The 15536-nt window shown below is 43.4% G+C and overlaps 1 protein-coding gene across 1 annotated transcript in view; it reads left to right on the top strand.

Moving 5' to 3' along the window:
- Nucleotides 1-11537, top strand: part of OIT3 (oncoprotein induced transcript 3) — a 34366-nt gene extending 22829 nt beyond the window's left edge. The window contains exons 6-9 of the mRNA XM_033943428.1: nt 2463-2623; nt 6224-6639; nt 8797-8896; nt 11066-11537. Coding sequence (XP_033799319.1) covers nt 2463-2623; nt 6224-6639; nt 8797-8896; nt 11066-11245 — 857 coding nt within the window. The 3' untranslated portion in view covers nt 11246-11537. The remainder of the gene's footprint in view (nt 1-2462; nt 2624-6223; nt 6640-8796; nt 8897-11065) is intronic.
- Nucleotides 11538-15536: the final 3999 nt, after the last annotated feature.

Below are 15536 nucleotides of genomic sequence, written 5' to 3' on the forward strand. Positions count from 1 at the left end.
CTATGCCCATAAGAACTCAATTTTCCTGTCCCAACGAGTTTTGTCACTGTTCCTGTCCCTGCCCCATTCCTGTAAGTTCTGCCTTAACAGCTCAAGCCTTATGATTTTAAAGTGTTTGAGGCTTGTACGGAAGAGGATGGAACTTGCAAGAATGGGGCAGCGACAGGAAAAGAACTTGCAGGGATGGGAAAATGAGCTACCGCGGGGGCGGGGAAAAATTTGTCCCCGTGTCATTCTCTCTTTTGCAGTTCTAGAAACTGGGAAAGATGATGTTATTTGAGAGAGAGAGTTTTTTGTATGTGTTTTCATGACCCGGCAGAGTTTGTTTGTTAATTCAATTTCATTGTGTACGTTTTACTGTACCTTGCACAGAATTGTTGGATATTGCGAGTAATGCATTTTTAAATAAGAGTTAGGGAATTTCTTATAGAGGGAATGATAAAACAGACATGGGTACTTTGAGTGAGTAGGAGTTTCAAGTTAAAAGCAACCTCGAAAAAGTAGGCTTTTAGCCTAGATTTGAATACTGCCAGAGTCGGAGCTTGACGTACTGACTTAGGCAGTCTGTTGCAGGCATACGATGCAACAAGATAGAAAGGACAAAGTCTGGAGTTGACAGCAGAGGAGAAGGGTACAGATAAGAGAAACTTGCCCGATGAATGGAATTCCAGGAGAGGATTATAAGGAGAGAAAAGAGAGGGAAGATACTGAGGAGCTGTAGAGTGAATGCACTTGCCAGATAAGAGGAGTTTGAACTGTATGTGGAAATGGATAGGGAGCTAATGAAGTAACATGAGGAGAGGGGTAAAGTGAGCATAGTGACATTGACAAAATATAAGTCGTGCAGCAGAATTTTTTTTTAATGATAAATTTTATTGAAAATCACAAAAACAATACATATATAAAGATCAAACCATACAACAGCACAGCAGATGCACGTGGTTTCTTCAATGCCCCTATCCCCATCTCAGCAAAGAGCCCAAACAATACATTATTTTGAGGTTGTAAGTTTATACATGACTTAGGAGGAGCCTTCTGCACTTGGGTCAATCAGAACCTCAGGCTTCTCCCTGGTGCATCCCAAAATACACCGGGAAGGGGAAGACCCACCATTTTGGAGGGCCTGACAGCTGGAGGGAGTAGCATCCCTCCAGTTGGCCTTCGTGAAGAAGGTATGGGGTGCGGGGGGTTGGCGGGAGCATGGGTGGTTTGGCGGGGGCATGATGGCGGTGGCAGAAGGGAGTTGGCATCCTTCCTGGTGCCGGTGGGGTTGCTTGATGGGCGTGGTGGAAGGGATTAGGCAATGGGCATCTTTCCTGCTGCCAGGGGGTGTGTATTGGGTGGGACATTACTTGGTGGTGGGATGTAGTAGGTATCTCTCCCTCTGCGGGGGAGGGGGGAGAGGGGGGGGGTTCATGGGGTTGCTTGATGGTAGCAAAATTTTCTGACAGATCTGAGCTGTGAAGCCTTACTTTCCTGGCAGTGCCTGAGCCAATCAGCGCTCAGGCACTGATCAGAAAGTAAGGCAAATTTTGGCTATAAATGTGGCACAACAAGGTTAGAGAATCACTCGTTGATTATAGAGAATCACTCGGAGTTCTCATTTTAATATTAATGACCTCATTGTACTTCATTTGCATGGCAGTATTGGTGTCTGCTAGAAAACTCGGAAAAGACTATGGTAAGCCATTTTAATAATCTGCCGCTAAAATACATGCACGCTAAACTGGCTGGAACCTGTTTAGTGAGCACGTTAAAGGCAGATTTTAGTTTTGAGAATCTGCTCCTTAATCCTTTTCAACAACCCTACCCCTAGACCACTCACTAATTCTTTATAAACAATGAAATTGTCATATACTTGAGCAAAATGTTGAATGGCAGCTTTTAAGGGTAGAAAATTCCAGAGAATTTCAGAGCAGACAAAGCAGGAACAGGGCAGGTCCAGGCCAGTCTCTTTGCCAGCAAGCACAGCAGCTTGGATCTGGGTTTATTTACTCACCTCACCCGCATTGAAGATCAGTCACAATGCAGATACAGTTGGTAGGTCAGTCCCTACTCCAGAAAGGACTTGCAATGAAAGATAGAATGTCACAGAGTGTGTCAGTGGGAGAAGTGAAATTTTAATCCTGGCTTCCCTGGTTCTTAGCCTGCCTTTCTACTCTTCCATTCTTCTTCCTTCATCCTATATCCTATAGTGGCTAATTCTGTGAGCACATAGTTTCTATGCGTGCTCCCCAGGTAAAACATTGCAAAAATCCTTCTATAAAGAGGGAATGTAACACTCTACACTAGGCACAAAAGAGTCTAAAATCTTAGGTGCACTCCCTGGGCTAGGATAACCCAGAACTTATCTTGTTGATGGAGGCATAGGAAGCATGGTGACCAGCTCTGGGGCACCTAGAAGCGGAGCATGTTTCTTTGGTAATGCTGTAGTAATGCTTGTGATGGGGGTTTTCTTGCAGTTCCTGTGATGTGCAAACCCAGCTCCATTGAGGTGGCCGTCCCCAGGGACCTGGTTGGAGGGTTGGAGCTCTTCTTATCCAATTCTTCTTGCAAGGGAGTGTCCAATGGTACCCATGTCAATATCAACTTCACCTTAAAATCCTGTGGCACCACTTTGGATGTACGTACCTTCATATGGCAAGTGTTGGGCAAAGCAGGAAAACTAGAAGCTAGAGCACAAAACCTACAAGGCTCTTCAACTTGATCAGTTAGCATTCTCTTTCAGAAAATATAGTCAGCTCTCAATCTTTGGTGCCTCTGCTCTGCTTTTCTCTTTTCTTAGTCTCTTTCAGTTTTCATTACATGGTTTAGTTTTGTTCTAGCTTCTCTTCATTATCCTTTTTAAAAATGTTCCATGCTAGCATAGCTTCTTCTTTGTCATACATTCAACAAACTACTCATTCTTTCCCTTCTCCTTTCTCCATACTATCATCTCTGCCTCTTCTTTCTCCTCTTTCCCTCTCAAATCTTGTCAGATGCAGTAAAGTACTTTGTATATATTGGGCTTAATATTCAAAACAAGTTAAGCATTTACCAACAGGTAGCATAGCTATCTTATCAATTATTTTCAACCATTATGGGGTAATTTGATAAAGGAAGAACCAAGATAGAGGTACCAGGATCATGTGACATGTAAATGACCAGAATACTGTTATGTATGCAGGTATGTGTGATCAAATGCATGTGAATACTAATATTCCAGCTATGCTTTGTACTATGAAAAGGTTTTTAAATGCAATGGTGCATAGTTTCAGGGTGGGCTAAAAAAATAGCAGAGTCTGGGTGGAACATGGGTGGGCACAAAACTATGCACATAAGGGGGGCACCAGAATTTGAGTGCACTGATGCCATGTGCTGAGCATTAAGGGCCAAATTCTCCAAATGGTGTCCTGAAGTTAGGTGATAGTAGGCATCCTATCATCATCTATTGAACCAATCAGGATGTATGTTAAAAAAAAAAAAATGCAGGTGCCATTCTTAGGTGCCTGTTTCACTCCTACAGGCCAGCATGGGCGTGATTTGTGTTGGAAATGGCCTTAGACATCTGTAGGCATCTCTATTCGCCTCTGTAGGTGCGAGACTGGCATCTTAAATGTAGGCCTTTAAAATGCTGGTTTACATTTAAGGTGCCTGTGCTAAAAAAAAAAAAAAAAAAAAAAGACACGATTCTGGACACAGTGCCTGAGAGTAGGGTTTAAATGGTTAGTATTCTCAATGGAGAAGAGTAGATAGTGGAGTTCCCAAGGGGTCTATGCTGAGACCGCTGCTTTCTAATATATTTATCATTGATCTAGAGATGGGAATAACTAGTGAGATAATTAAATTTGCTGATGACACAAAATTGTTCAAAGTTGTTAATCGCAAGAAGATTGTGAAAAATTGCAAAAAGACCCTGAGAGACTGAGAGATTGGGCATCTAAATGGCACATGACATTTAATGTGAGAAAGTACAAAGTGGTACATGAGAGAAAGAGGAACCCGAACTATAGCTACGTGATGCAAGGTTCCACATTAGGAGTCAACAACAACAATTTATTATTTCTTTAGCATTTTCTCTTCTGACAGTTTGACCAAAATAAGACAGTTGTAACTTCATAATTTGGGTTTCGAGTGACATAGTCAGTTTGATCTCTTCCAGAATTGATTTGTTAGTTCTTCTGATGGTCCACGGTACACATAAAATCCTTCTCCAGCACCAAAGCTCAAATGAGTCGATCTTTTTTCTTTGTTTTTGTAGTGTCCTTCTTTCATATCCGTAATTGACCACTGAGAAAATGAGTGCCTACACAAGTCTGATCTTCATTTGGAATGTTATTTCTTGTCTTTGAATACTTTGTCAAGAACCTTCATTGAAGAGCAACCTAGTGCTATTCTGTGAAGTATTTCTTCCCTGCTAGTTGCTTTGTTTACGAAAGAGCCCAGGAGATTGAAATCCTTTAGAACTTCTTTTTTTTTTATTCTATTGCCTTCAAGCTCAAAATCTTCATTATTTTCTATGTTCATGATCTTCGTCTTGTATATGTTCAGTTCAGTTCCCATGTTATGACTTTTGACTTTGATGGTGATGAGTGTTGTATCATCTGTATAGCGCAGGTTGTTTATATTTTGGCCACCAACTTTGAAACTAACACTCATGCATCCTTGCCTGCCACCACATTTTATTGGAAACCTATCAATGTTGCCATATTCTGTTCTCACTACAGTTTCTTGATTTTTGTAGAGGCTCTTTATCAGCTGAGTTACTGTATGTGTTTGAGTATTCCCATTTGTGCTAGAGTTCTCCATAGTTTATCATGATCCACACAGTCAAAAGCTTTACTGTTGTCGATGAAGCAAAATAATAGGGGCTTTTGGTATTCTTTGCTAATCTCCAATGTCCATCTAATATTGGCAATAATGCCAATAATGTTGGTAGGGTGGGGATTTAAGTGCAGCTTCAAATAAGTGGGCTTTTAGCCTGGATTTGAATATCGCCAGAGACAGAATCTGATGTAATGAGCCAGGCAGGTTGTTCCAGGCATGCAGTGCAGCAAAGTAGATGGGATGGAGACAGGAATTGGTAGCAGAGGAGAAGGGAACCGACAGGAGGGATTTGTCTGATGAACAGAGTTCCCAGTAGAGAATGACATGGGGAAAAATTTTTCACCATCCCTGTAGGAGTTAATTTCCCGTCCTTTCCCCGTGAGTTCTTTTCCTGTCCCTGCCCCGAACAAACTATACAGAATACTGCACTAAGGGTAATTTTCCGTCTATAAATATGGGCAGGAAATCTTTTTTTATGAGCACAGATGCTGTATGTGTGTTATACATGCACAATATCTACCCCATACAGGATACAGAGGGAGGAGCTTAATGCCCTTGGGAGAAGCATTAGGCATCTGAGCCAGTCAGGGCCAAAGGCCCCTCCCTGTGCATCACATGATGCATCGAGGAGGGGAAGGTCCGCCATTTTCGATTGGCATGCCACGAAGCTGGAGGGACTAAGCCACCTTCTTGCTCTCTTCACACAAAGTTACTGGGGGATTCGGTGGGTGAGGGGAGATTTGGGGGAGAATCCGGTAGGAGGAGGGAGTGGGCAACCCTCCTGTCTTTTTTTAGGGGAGAGAAGGGTAGGGTAGGAGATAGTTTAGGGGGTGCCTGGCACAGGGGGTGGGGGCTCTGTTGGCAGGAAGGTATGGGCAGCCCTCCTGCCAATTTTTTCTTGCATGAGGGGGAGTCGGCAAGGCAGGAGGGAGTAGACATCCCTCCTGCCAATTTTTTTCTCACGCAGGAGGTTGGTGGGTAGAAGATATTGATAGGGACTGTCATAAACGGCTTTTCTCTTCATAAATTTTCATCTGCAATTTTTCTATCTGTACTATATCATTTTTAAGAGGGCCTGGTAACTGCTATTCAATTAGGCACTGTTACTGGAGTAACTTTATCCTAGCAGGAGTGGGGGAAAAGGAGAATAGGGAGGAAATGGCAGTAGTAGTAGGGGTAGTGGGGGGAAGAGGAGACAATATCTCCTCGTATCTACCATAATGTTAGGCCTGGGTTTCAGGCAAACCTCTATGCTCAATTTCTTTCAGCAGTTTTTAGAAAGTTGCTTAATAGGGGATTGTCCTCCTTTCTTTTCTTTTTTCTTCTTTTACCTCTTTCTTTAGGTCTCTTCTTTCTTCACTTGTCCCTTGGTTTTCCTTTTCTCAAGTATGACTAATTTTTGTGCCTTCCTTTGCAGGTGGTGAATGACAAAATCATTGCCAGTAATCTGGTAACAGGCATGCCAAAACAGACACCAGGCAGCAATGGTGACATTATAATTCGTACCAGCAAGCTATTGATCCCAGTGACCTGCGAGTTCCCCCGCCTCTATACCATCTCTGAGGGCTATGTTCCCAACCTCAAGAACACCCTGTTAGAGATCCAGGGACGCAGCCGGGGATCTTTCCCCTTCACCCTTGAGATCTTCAAGGATAAGGACTTTGAGGAGCCCTACAGGGAGACATTGCCCTTGCTGAAGCTACGAGACTCCCTCTACTTTGGCATTGAGCCCCTTATGCGAGTCAGTGGTTTGGAGACTCTGGTGGAGAGCTGCTTTGCTACCCCCACCTCCAAAATTGATGAAATCATGAAGTACTATCTCATTCAAGATGGGTATGTTCCACAGAAGTCTTTCAGTTTGGGGCTGTCATTGTTTCTCATAAAGGACAAATCCCACAGTCATTAAACAGCAGAACAAATGAGTGGAGGTAGCTACAGGTCAGGAAATTCACAATTGTTTTGGCGGATGTACCTGCATCAGTGGTCTTACAATCACATGAAGCCAGCAGGACTTAAAAGTGAAAGCAATTTATTATATGTTGCTGATTGAAAGCATCCCATGGCTATTAATATGTTAATATGTTGAAAAGAATCAGGTTACAGTTGATACTGATTGATGCAATACTGTTCGCTACCATCCTGCTGGCTTTCTATTGTTATTTATTCAGTTGTGAGACCCCTAATACAAATACATTCATCATGTTGAATAGAACTTTCTGTGATCTTACTAACCGCTGGCCACCTCTGCTCCTTCATTCTGCTGCTCCAACTCATGATACTAGAACAAGAGAATCCAGGGGAAAGGCTATCCTCCTTTATAGCAAAATAGCCACATACCCTGACATAGTCCCCTGGGGGCGGTTCTAGGGGGTCCGGATTTTCAAATTGGAAAATCTGGCAGCCCTACCAATGTTCCCTCTAAGCCAGTAGTCTCAAACTCAAACCCTTTGCAGGGCCACATTTTGGATTTGTAGGTACTTGGAGGGCCTCAGAAAAAATAGTTAATGTCTTATTTAAGAAATTACAATTTTGCATGCGGTAAAACTCTTTATAGTTTATAAATCTATCCTTTTCACTAAGTCTTAATAATATTGTAATTTATAGCTAAAGAGACATATGATCAAGAAACTGTTTTATTTTGCTTTTGTGATTATGATAAACATACCGAGGGCCTCAAAATAGTACCTGGCGGGCCGTGAGTTTGAGGCCACTGCTCTAAGCTGATTGAGTGTCCTCCATCTATAGTCCTGCCAGTAGAGGGTGCTCTTTCACTATCACAATTCCAATAGTGAATGACAGGCAAGCTCTACAGGACTCCAAGGAACCTGCCTGTCCTTAATGACTGAAGACACAGTATTGAAGCACTGTCCCCAGTTGGCAGCAATGCAGTTGGAGGACTCTCACCCAGCTTAGAGGGAACAATGCCCTGGACCATCACACTCACTCCTCGTATCACTGACCAGTTCTGGAGCATGGTAGCAATAAGCTCAGCAGTTAGTGTAGGAAAAACTAGAACTAACATCCACTCACTCATATACAGGTCAGGAAAGGATAGGGTCTGTGAGCATGCATTAGCTCAGTGTTCATGCTAAGGGCCTACTGTGAGCATTACTAAGATCACTGCCACCAAACTTTGTGAGGAAGATGGAGGAGGAGAAAAAGGGATAAATGGGATCCATAAGTTCCAAAGAATGAGAGCCACAAAGTCTTGGGAAAAATTCTTCATAAAGGCAATTAATATGTCTTAATATACAGATTAAAAAAAAATAAAAACACTTCTGTATGTTATCAACAAGAGGGTTTGGGAGGCGGCAAGATGGAAGTAAAGGGAGATGAAAAAGTAGTGGAATAAGAGATTAGAGAAAGACACTGACAAGAGGGTAAAATATTTGGCCTCAAAGCAAAAAAACCTTCCTCTAAAAATGGAAATTGAAGGCTCTGCTGTATTGCTTACTGAAGTTGATAAATACATTCCTTATACATTTTCTGATACTCCTTCCCTATATTTCCTACTCCAGGGATGCTGTTAGTGTATTTAGTATTGTACAATAAAAGTGTAAAAAAAAAATGCAGCATGGTACAGACACTGCTTACAACAGTGGCAGGTGTTGTCAACAATTCACCTACATTCCTGGCAAAAAGCAAGAATATCCATGGGTTGGAAAGTATGTGATTTATTATGCATGGAAATGTTAACCGCTCTGCAAGTTGGAAAGAAAGTAACTAAAATGTTCTTGGCTATCTGGGAGACGTTTTGGGTTTATTAACTACATAGCTGAGCAGTATACTCCTTAACGCCCTAAGAATATGAGCAGGATTTGGTAGGGAAGGAGATGCAAAGAGGTGGGGTTGGGGGGTTCATACTGGAAATAAGGGGTTACTCTTCTGTTATATAAGTAAAACTTTGCATTGGTTCTTTTATTGAATGCATGCTATTACTATGTACTTTAATAAAATGGTTTTTAATATAAAAAAGCTGTTTCTCCACAGTTGTGCCTCAGATGACACTGTGAAACAGTACACCTCCAAGGATCACTTGGCCAAGCACTTCCAGGTCCCTGTTTTTAAATTTGTGGGTAAAGACAATAAGGTAAGATTATGGGAAGCAATATCTACCATATTTTTCACTCCATAAGACGCACCTGACCATAAGATGTACCCTAGATTTAGAGGAGAAAACAAGAAAAAAACCATTCTGAACCAAATTCTCCCTGCCAGGCTCTGCACCCAACCCCACACTCCTTTCCAGGCTCTGCACCCTGTCCTCCTCCCTGCCAGGCTCTGTAACCTGTCCCCCCCTCTGGTGGTCTAGTGGTAGGCCAGGACAGGGCACAGGGCAGGCCGGCCTAGTGGTAGGCAAGCAGGCCTAGTAGCCTAGTGACAGGCAGGCCGGCAGGCCTAGTGACAGGCAGGCAGGTCCCATACCACCATGTACCCCCCAGTACCTTAAATCATCCCCCCATGCCCCCACATACCCCCCAATACCTTAAATCATCCCCATACCCTTTTAAACATCCCCCTGTACCTTTTAAATCATACCACATAGCCTTTTAAACACCCCCTGTAGCTTTTAAATCGTACACCCACTCCACCCCAAACCTTTTTAAATCCCACCCTCCCTCGCTAGACGGCTCTCATACTCAGGAGCGTGGATGTCAGGAGCAAGCGTTACACACTCCCGCTTGGGCCCGCCTTTGCATTCTGAATGGCTGGCATCAGTTCTCGCAAGTCCCAAGCGGGAGCACGTAACGCTTGCTCCTGACATCCGCACTCCTGACCTGAGTACGAGAGCCATCTAGCGAGGGAGGGATACTCCTGGACCACCAGGCTGTTTAAAAAAGGTACCAATGATGGCAACGACGGTGGTGATGCTGAGAGGTGGGGGGGGTGTTTTAAAAAGGTGTGGCGGCGGTGCTGAGAGGTGGGGATTGTTTTGAAAAGGTGCAGCAGCGGTGCAGAGATGGAGGTATTTTGAAAAGGTGCGGTGGCGGAGAGAGGGTGTTTTACAACGCTAAGGGGGGAGGGTACAAATTTTGTAGCTTTGCTACATAAGACGCACTGAGATTTCCACCCGCTTTTGGGTGGAGAAAAAGTGCGTCTTATGGAGCGAAAAATATGGTACTTGCTGTTAGTTTTCAAGGACAAATCACATTAAAGAATGATACTTGTTGTATCCTTACGCACACAGATGTTCATAACATGACAGACTCTTGCGAATGCGATGTACATGCCATCTATTCTAGTGTAAAATTCTGGGATCTCTTGTGGCACACCCAGAATCTCTTTGGGGCACACCACTGTGCTATGGCACACACAGTTTGAGAGACACTGTTGTAGATGGTAAGCGCCCCAGTACTAACCCTGTGCTGATTAATGCAGTCATGCCCACTCTCTACCCCAGTGTTCTTCAACCACTGGTCCATGGACCAGTGCCGGTCCACAGAAATTTCCTGCCGGTCCACAGGGCCAGCACGTGCATCAGGCCCAAAACAGTGTTCTTCAACCGCCGGTCCACGGTGCGATCGATGCGGCATTAACTTCGAGCCAGCTCCCTCTTCCTAACTGATTCAGGGCACAAAGCCACGGGCAGTGGCTCCTACGGGCATCCTGCGCCTGAACCGGAAGCCTTCTCTCTGACGTTGCTACATCAGAGGGAAGGCTTCCAGATGAGGCATGGAATGTGCAAGGTGCAATTAGTACTATTATGGGGGCGGGGTCTGGGGTGGAGATTGGGTAGAGATGGGCGGGATCTGGGCCACGACTTAGCCCAGTGTTCTTCAACCGCCGGTCCACGGACCGATGCCGGTCCACAGAATAATTCTTTTATTTCTGCCGGTCCATAGGTGTAAAAAGGTTGAAAAACATTGCTCTACTCTCAAACAGGCCCCCTTCCCAGAAACAAACGATTTTTTTTAACATGCGCTGTGTGAGCGCAAATTGGCAAATTTGCCTTGGTAGGCCTTTTTAATGTACGGTAAGCATGTGCTAGCACTTAAGAACATAAGAATTGCCACTGCTGGGTCAGACCAGTGGTCCATTGTGCCCAGTAGTCCACTCACGCTGTTACTGCTGTTCACTGCTTTTCACTCAAAGGACCCCTAAAAGTTTCATTTCTCCATCTGCATTATCTAGTGCCCCCCCATGTTAACCTTGCTCCCACCAAAAATAATCAGTCTGGCTAGGTCACTGTTTTTAGTGCATGTATGTTAAGCTAGCTTTCGAACAGATCCTGACACCGTCATTGTCTCTCTCCCTGCAGGAAGTCTTTCTGCATTGCCGTGTCCTGGTGTGTGGTGCTCTGGATGAGCGGTCTCGCTGTGCACAGGGCTGTCGCAGACGTATGCGCAGAGCAGTGGATACAAAGGAGGAGGCCGAGGCCAGTCACTTGGGTAAACATGTGTTGACAGGGGGTCCTATTATGATTGACTTAGAGCAGTAGCCACGCCTCGCCACGCCACGCCACACCACACTCTGCTCTTCCCCAGCCTGTGGACTCTCTGGAGTCTTATCTGAGTGTTTTCTGTAACTGGATAATGTAAAACAGTGCCTATTGTGAGCCGGTACCATGATTAGTTTTCAAACGGATATATAAATAAAGTGTATATGATACACGGAACAGTGACTATTCTAATAAACTGACTTCTTTCTGAGTTCTGCTTTCAGATTCATGCTGTACCAAGAAACATGCCTTCATCTGAGATTTTTCACACAGAGAACAAGCCTATAATGTGCAATTACATCATAATAAAGTGAGAGAGAAATAACATGAGTAATTTGGGCTGATCTTTCTTTCCTGCAGCATGTGTCCAATTTACTAATCTCATGTATCTGGCACAGATCTGTATGGAAATTCTTCTTTGCTGATACCCTGAAACATGTGTATGTATTTCTGGAAAAGCGCCCTAGTTTACATAGCACAATTTAGATCAGAAATGATACATCCAAGTTGGGAATTTCACAATTTCCAGCTTATATTACAAAATATCCACAGAACATGAAGCTTCTTGTAAAAATTTCTCATGAGGGAATTCTGTACACAAAAAAAATTTGAAAATTCTGTGCAGTGTTTCAAAATTCTGAAAAATTAAGCACACTTTTAATTTTTATTGTGCAAAATTATCCCACTGTAAGAGCTGATTCCTTCCCCAGGCATTAAATCCCCCCCTTCTACTGCTGCTGTTTTTCTCCCCAGGTTCCATCTTTTCCAGCTCTCTCTTAGCTTGTATCCCTTCCTCTCCCCTGATAGGTTAAGCCCCTTCTCCAGGGCAAATATCTCCCATTCTGCCCCACCTGTTCTTTACCTTATAGCAGCTCTCTGCCTCCACATCCATCAGCATTCACTGCCGCCCACCCCTGTTCTCTCCTAACTCCCAGCAAGACCCCACTTTGGTCCGTCCCCACATTCTCTTCCCTCTTCCAAGCACAAACCCCTATGTCACATTTCTCTCCTTCAATTCCCATAGTGTGCACACTTCATTGCCCTTCTCCAGTACCTCCCATCCACAATGATGCCACACACCACATCCACCTTCAGTGCTGTAGTAAGGGGGGAACAGTCTGCACTGGGTGCCCTCTTGAGTGAGTCGGGGGCACCTGTTCTCCTCTCTGCCCCCTCCCCCACTGTTGTGCGTGCACAATGCTTCCCTTCCCCCATACCTCAATAACGTTATGGCACGAGCAGCAACCCCTAACTGCTGTTGTGCCAGTGTCGACTCTTCCGCTGACATCACTTCCTGGACCCATGCCTAGGAAGTAATGTCAGAGAAGGAGCTGACACTGGCACGATAGAAGGTTGGGGGTTGTTGCTCATGTCAGGAACATTACAGAGGTATGGGGGAAGGGAAGCGACACGCGTGGGGCGGGAGGGGAAGGAGATGACCTAAGGGATCTGGCCAATCAGAATCTTAGGCCACTCCAGTGCATCCCAGAATGCACTGGGAGATGGGCCTAACATTCTGGTTGGCCCAGAGGCCCAAGGCTAAATAGCAAACTTAGAAGTTACAATGGTTTGCTAGTTTGTTGAGGAAGTAAAGGGACTGGCTGCCCCAGTAAACTCAAGTTTGGGGAAAGTTTACTGTAAAGCCTTAATACCTTGTGAAGGTTCTTGCAAGCTTCTTTTGAAAGAACCTGTGTTTCTCTAGGCTGTGGCAGTTTGCAATGCACAGCCCTGGCAGTCTTTTTGGGATATTTTTTCCTGTTTGTTTTCTTTTAGACTGGATTGTGGGTCCTGTGGGGAGAGACCACAACCAACAGTCACTGTGGGAGGAGGTCCTTTCTGCCCTGAGCTCTGCAGTCAGAAGCGCTCAGAGGCAAGATCCAGTCTGATGCTGCCAGTAATAATTTTGAATAAGAAATTGAACAAGAAACTGTATGAAAGCATTTTTGAAACCAGTTGAAGATAGCACTGGGATTAGTAAGAAGTCCCTGGTACCAGAAGTTTGAATGCACCAGGAAGACTATATCTGTGAAAGCCAAGTTTTCTTTTGAACCATGAATGTTATTTTGGAGGTTTTTGAAAGTGAAGTTCCAGATGGAATAAAGTACTTTAAGTTGGAATCAATCCAGGTGTTTTTATTACTTGATCCACCACTCCAATTGGGAACTGATTAACCGCTCGGTCAGCGCCGTGTGCTCTGGGCTCCCTCAGTCATACCCGCTTGGTCGCGGCCCGGCCTGGTGATGCACGGTGACAATATCCTAAAACAAATCTGAAAAGAAACTAAGCAGAAATAAATATTACACTCGCATTTGTTAACTCTTAAATATTTATTCATCTAACTTTGTTGTAAGCAAAATAGTTTGTTTCTTTCGGAATTGAGTTATTTCAGATCTTTGATTCAGTGGAAATAGGCAGAGCTCCATGTTCTCTTTTTGTGTGATGTAAGTAGGGACGTGATGGGGGTTGGGGGGCGCAACTAAAGATTAGGGGTATACGTTTTCAGATTTCATGGCTTAAAAGGAAAGATAATCAAGATGTGGTGTTCATCTTGCACTTCATGTGTATCATTCCAGTTACTTTATTTTCATTCCGTTCGCTACCCTCTCCTCTTCTTTTTCCATTTTTCCATACCCTTCCATTTGTCTTTTCCCTATTTGTCTTCTTTCCTATCATATTTTGTATTTCTCACCCCCCCTCTCCCATCGGCACAGTTAGTCCTGTTATGTCAAGTCTTTGTTTTTTATACTGTACTCCCCGAATGTTGTAAAACTTTGTTATGTCCATCGCTTAGAAGTATGATTAAGCGATTACCGGTAATCAAATTTTAAATAAAACGTGAAACATTATATATCCTGTTATGATGTGCAATGATACAGATAGTAAACATTCTATAATATTGTAATATTATATATTCGGTGTCTGGAAAAAAATGGGACCCTCAACCATTTTTCCAAATAACCCAAAAACCACTGTACTATTATTAAAAAGCTACTACTATTGACAGGTGTTACTGAAAAATGCTGTAAAATTGCATGATCCTTGTTTCAAAATGATGTCTGTCAGGAATTGAACATTAATATCTGTTTCAGCAAAATGGTGTTTAGCATGGAAGATAAAATTGTGATAAAATTTGTGACACAATATGGTGCAAAGCATTTGCCAAGGGAACTTCCTAGTAAAAGTTGGACTAATGTATTTTCAAAGGTCATACTCTGGGGTCCTTTTCACTAAGGTGTACTAATGAATTTAGCATACAATAATGATTAACACGCATTAAATGCTGAAAAGCCCATAGGTTTAAAAAAAATGGGATTCATAGCGTTTAGTGCATGCTAAGCATTAGTGTGCTCTAAGGGCCGGATTCTCAAACCGGTGCCGATATTGGCAACCACCTTAAAAGCGGCCGCCAATCGCATGTGAATTGCGCATCGGTGCCGGCTTTGGAATCGCACCAACGCAAAAGATAAGGGCTGAAAATATAGACCAGAATTTTCCGGGCCTACATTTCTGGCGTCTCTCTCTTTGCAAGAATCGTGCCTACGTAGGCGCTTTAGGCCACTTAACACCACTTCTGGCTTTGGCCACGCCTACTTTGGCATTTTTAACAGAGGTATGGGCACTTACTAACACCTAAAAAAATCAGCACTGGTTCAAGAATCTGGGCCTATATCCATTAGTACAGGGGTGTCCAATGTCGGTCCTCGAGGGCCGCAATCCAGTTGGGTTTTCAGGATTTCCCCAATGAATATGTATGAGATCTATTAGCATACAAACAGTGCATGCAAATAGATCTCATGCATATTCATTGGGGAGATCCTGAAAACCCGACTGGATTGCGGCCCTCGAGGACCGACATTGGATACCCCTGCATTAGTACAACTTAGTAGAAAGACCCCTACATGTTTAGACAATTGCAAAGTATTTTGAAACTATGTAAGGGGATCCCATTTTTACGGGGTGTGTGTGTGTGCTTACAATATCTTGTAGAATATCTTATTTTATCAATTCTGTTTGATCTGTAATGATACAAAATACTAGGCTAGTACGAGAGGAATTGAAGCAACATGTAAAAAAGGAGGGTGGTTTTTTTTTTTCAACTAAGAGCATACAGTTTTAGAGACTACATACCAAAAAACCTCATATAGTATTTGGATATAATAGTACTTAGTGACACAATGCACTCTGTTCAGTAGAATAACCCCTCATTTTGATTTAAATAAAAATTAACAATTGTTTTTCCTGTCATGCAAAACGTTCATCAAGTTTAAAGCATTTAAATGGAACTTTGAGA

This window comes from Geotrypetes seraphini, chromosome 4, assembly GCF_902459505.1.
Source record: "Geotrypetes seraphini chromosome 4, aGeoSer1.1, whole genome shotgun sequence".
In the NCBI taxonomy this organism is placed as follows: domain Eukaryota; kingdom Metazoa; phylum Chordata; class Amphibia; order Gymnophiona; family Dermophiidae; genus Geotrypetes; species Geotrypetes seraphini.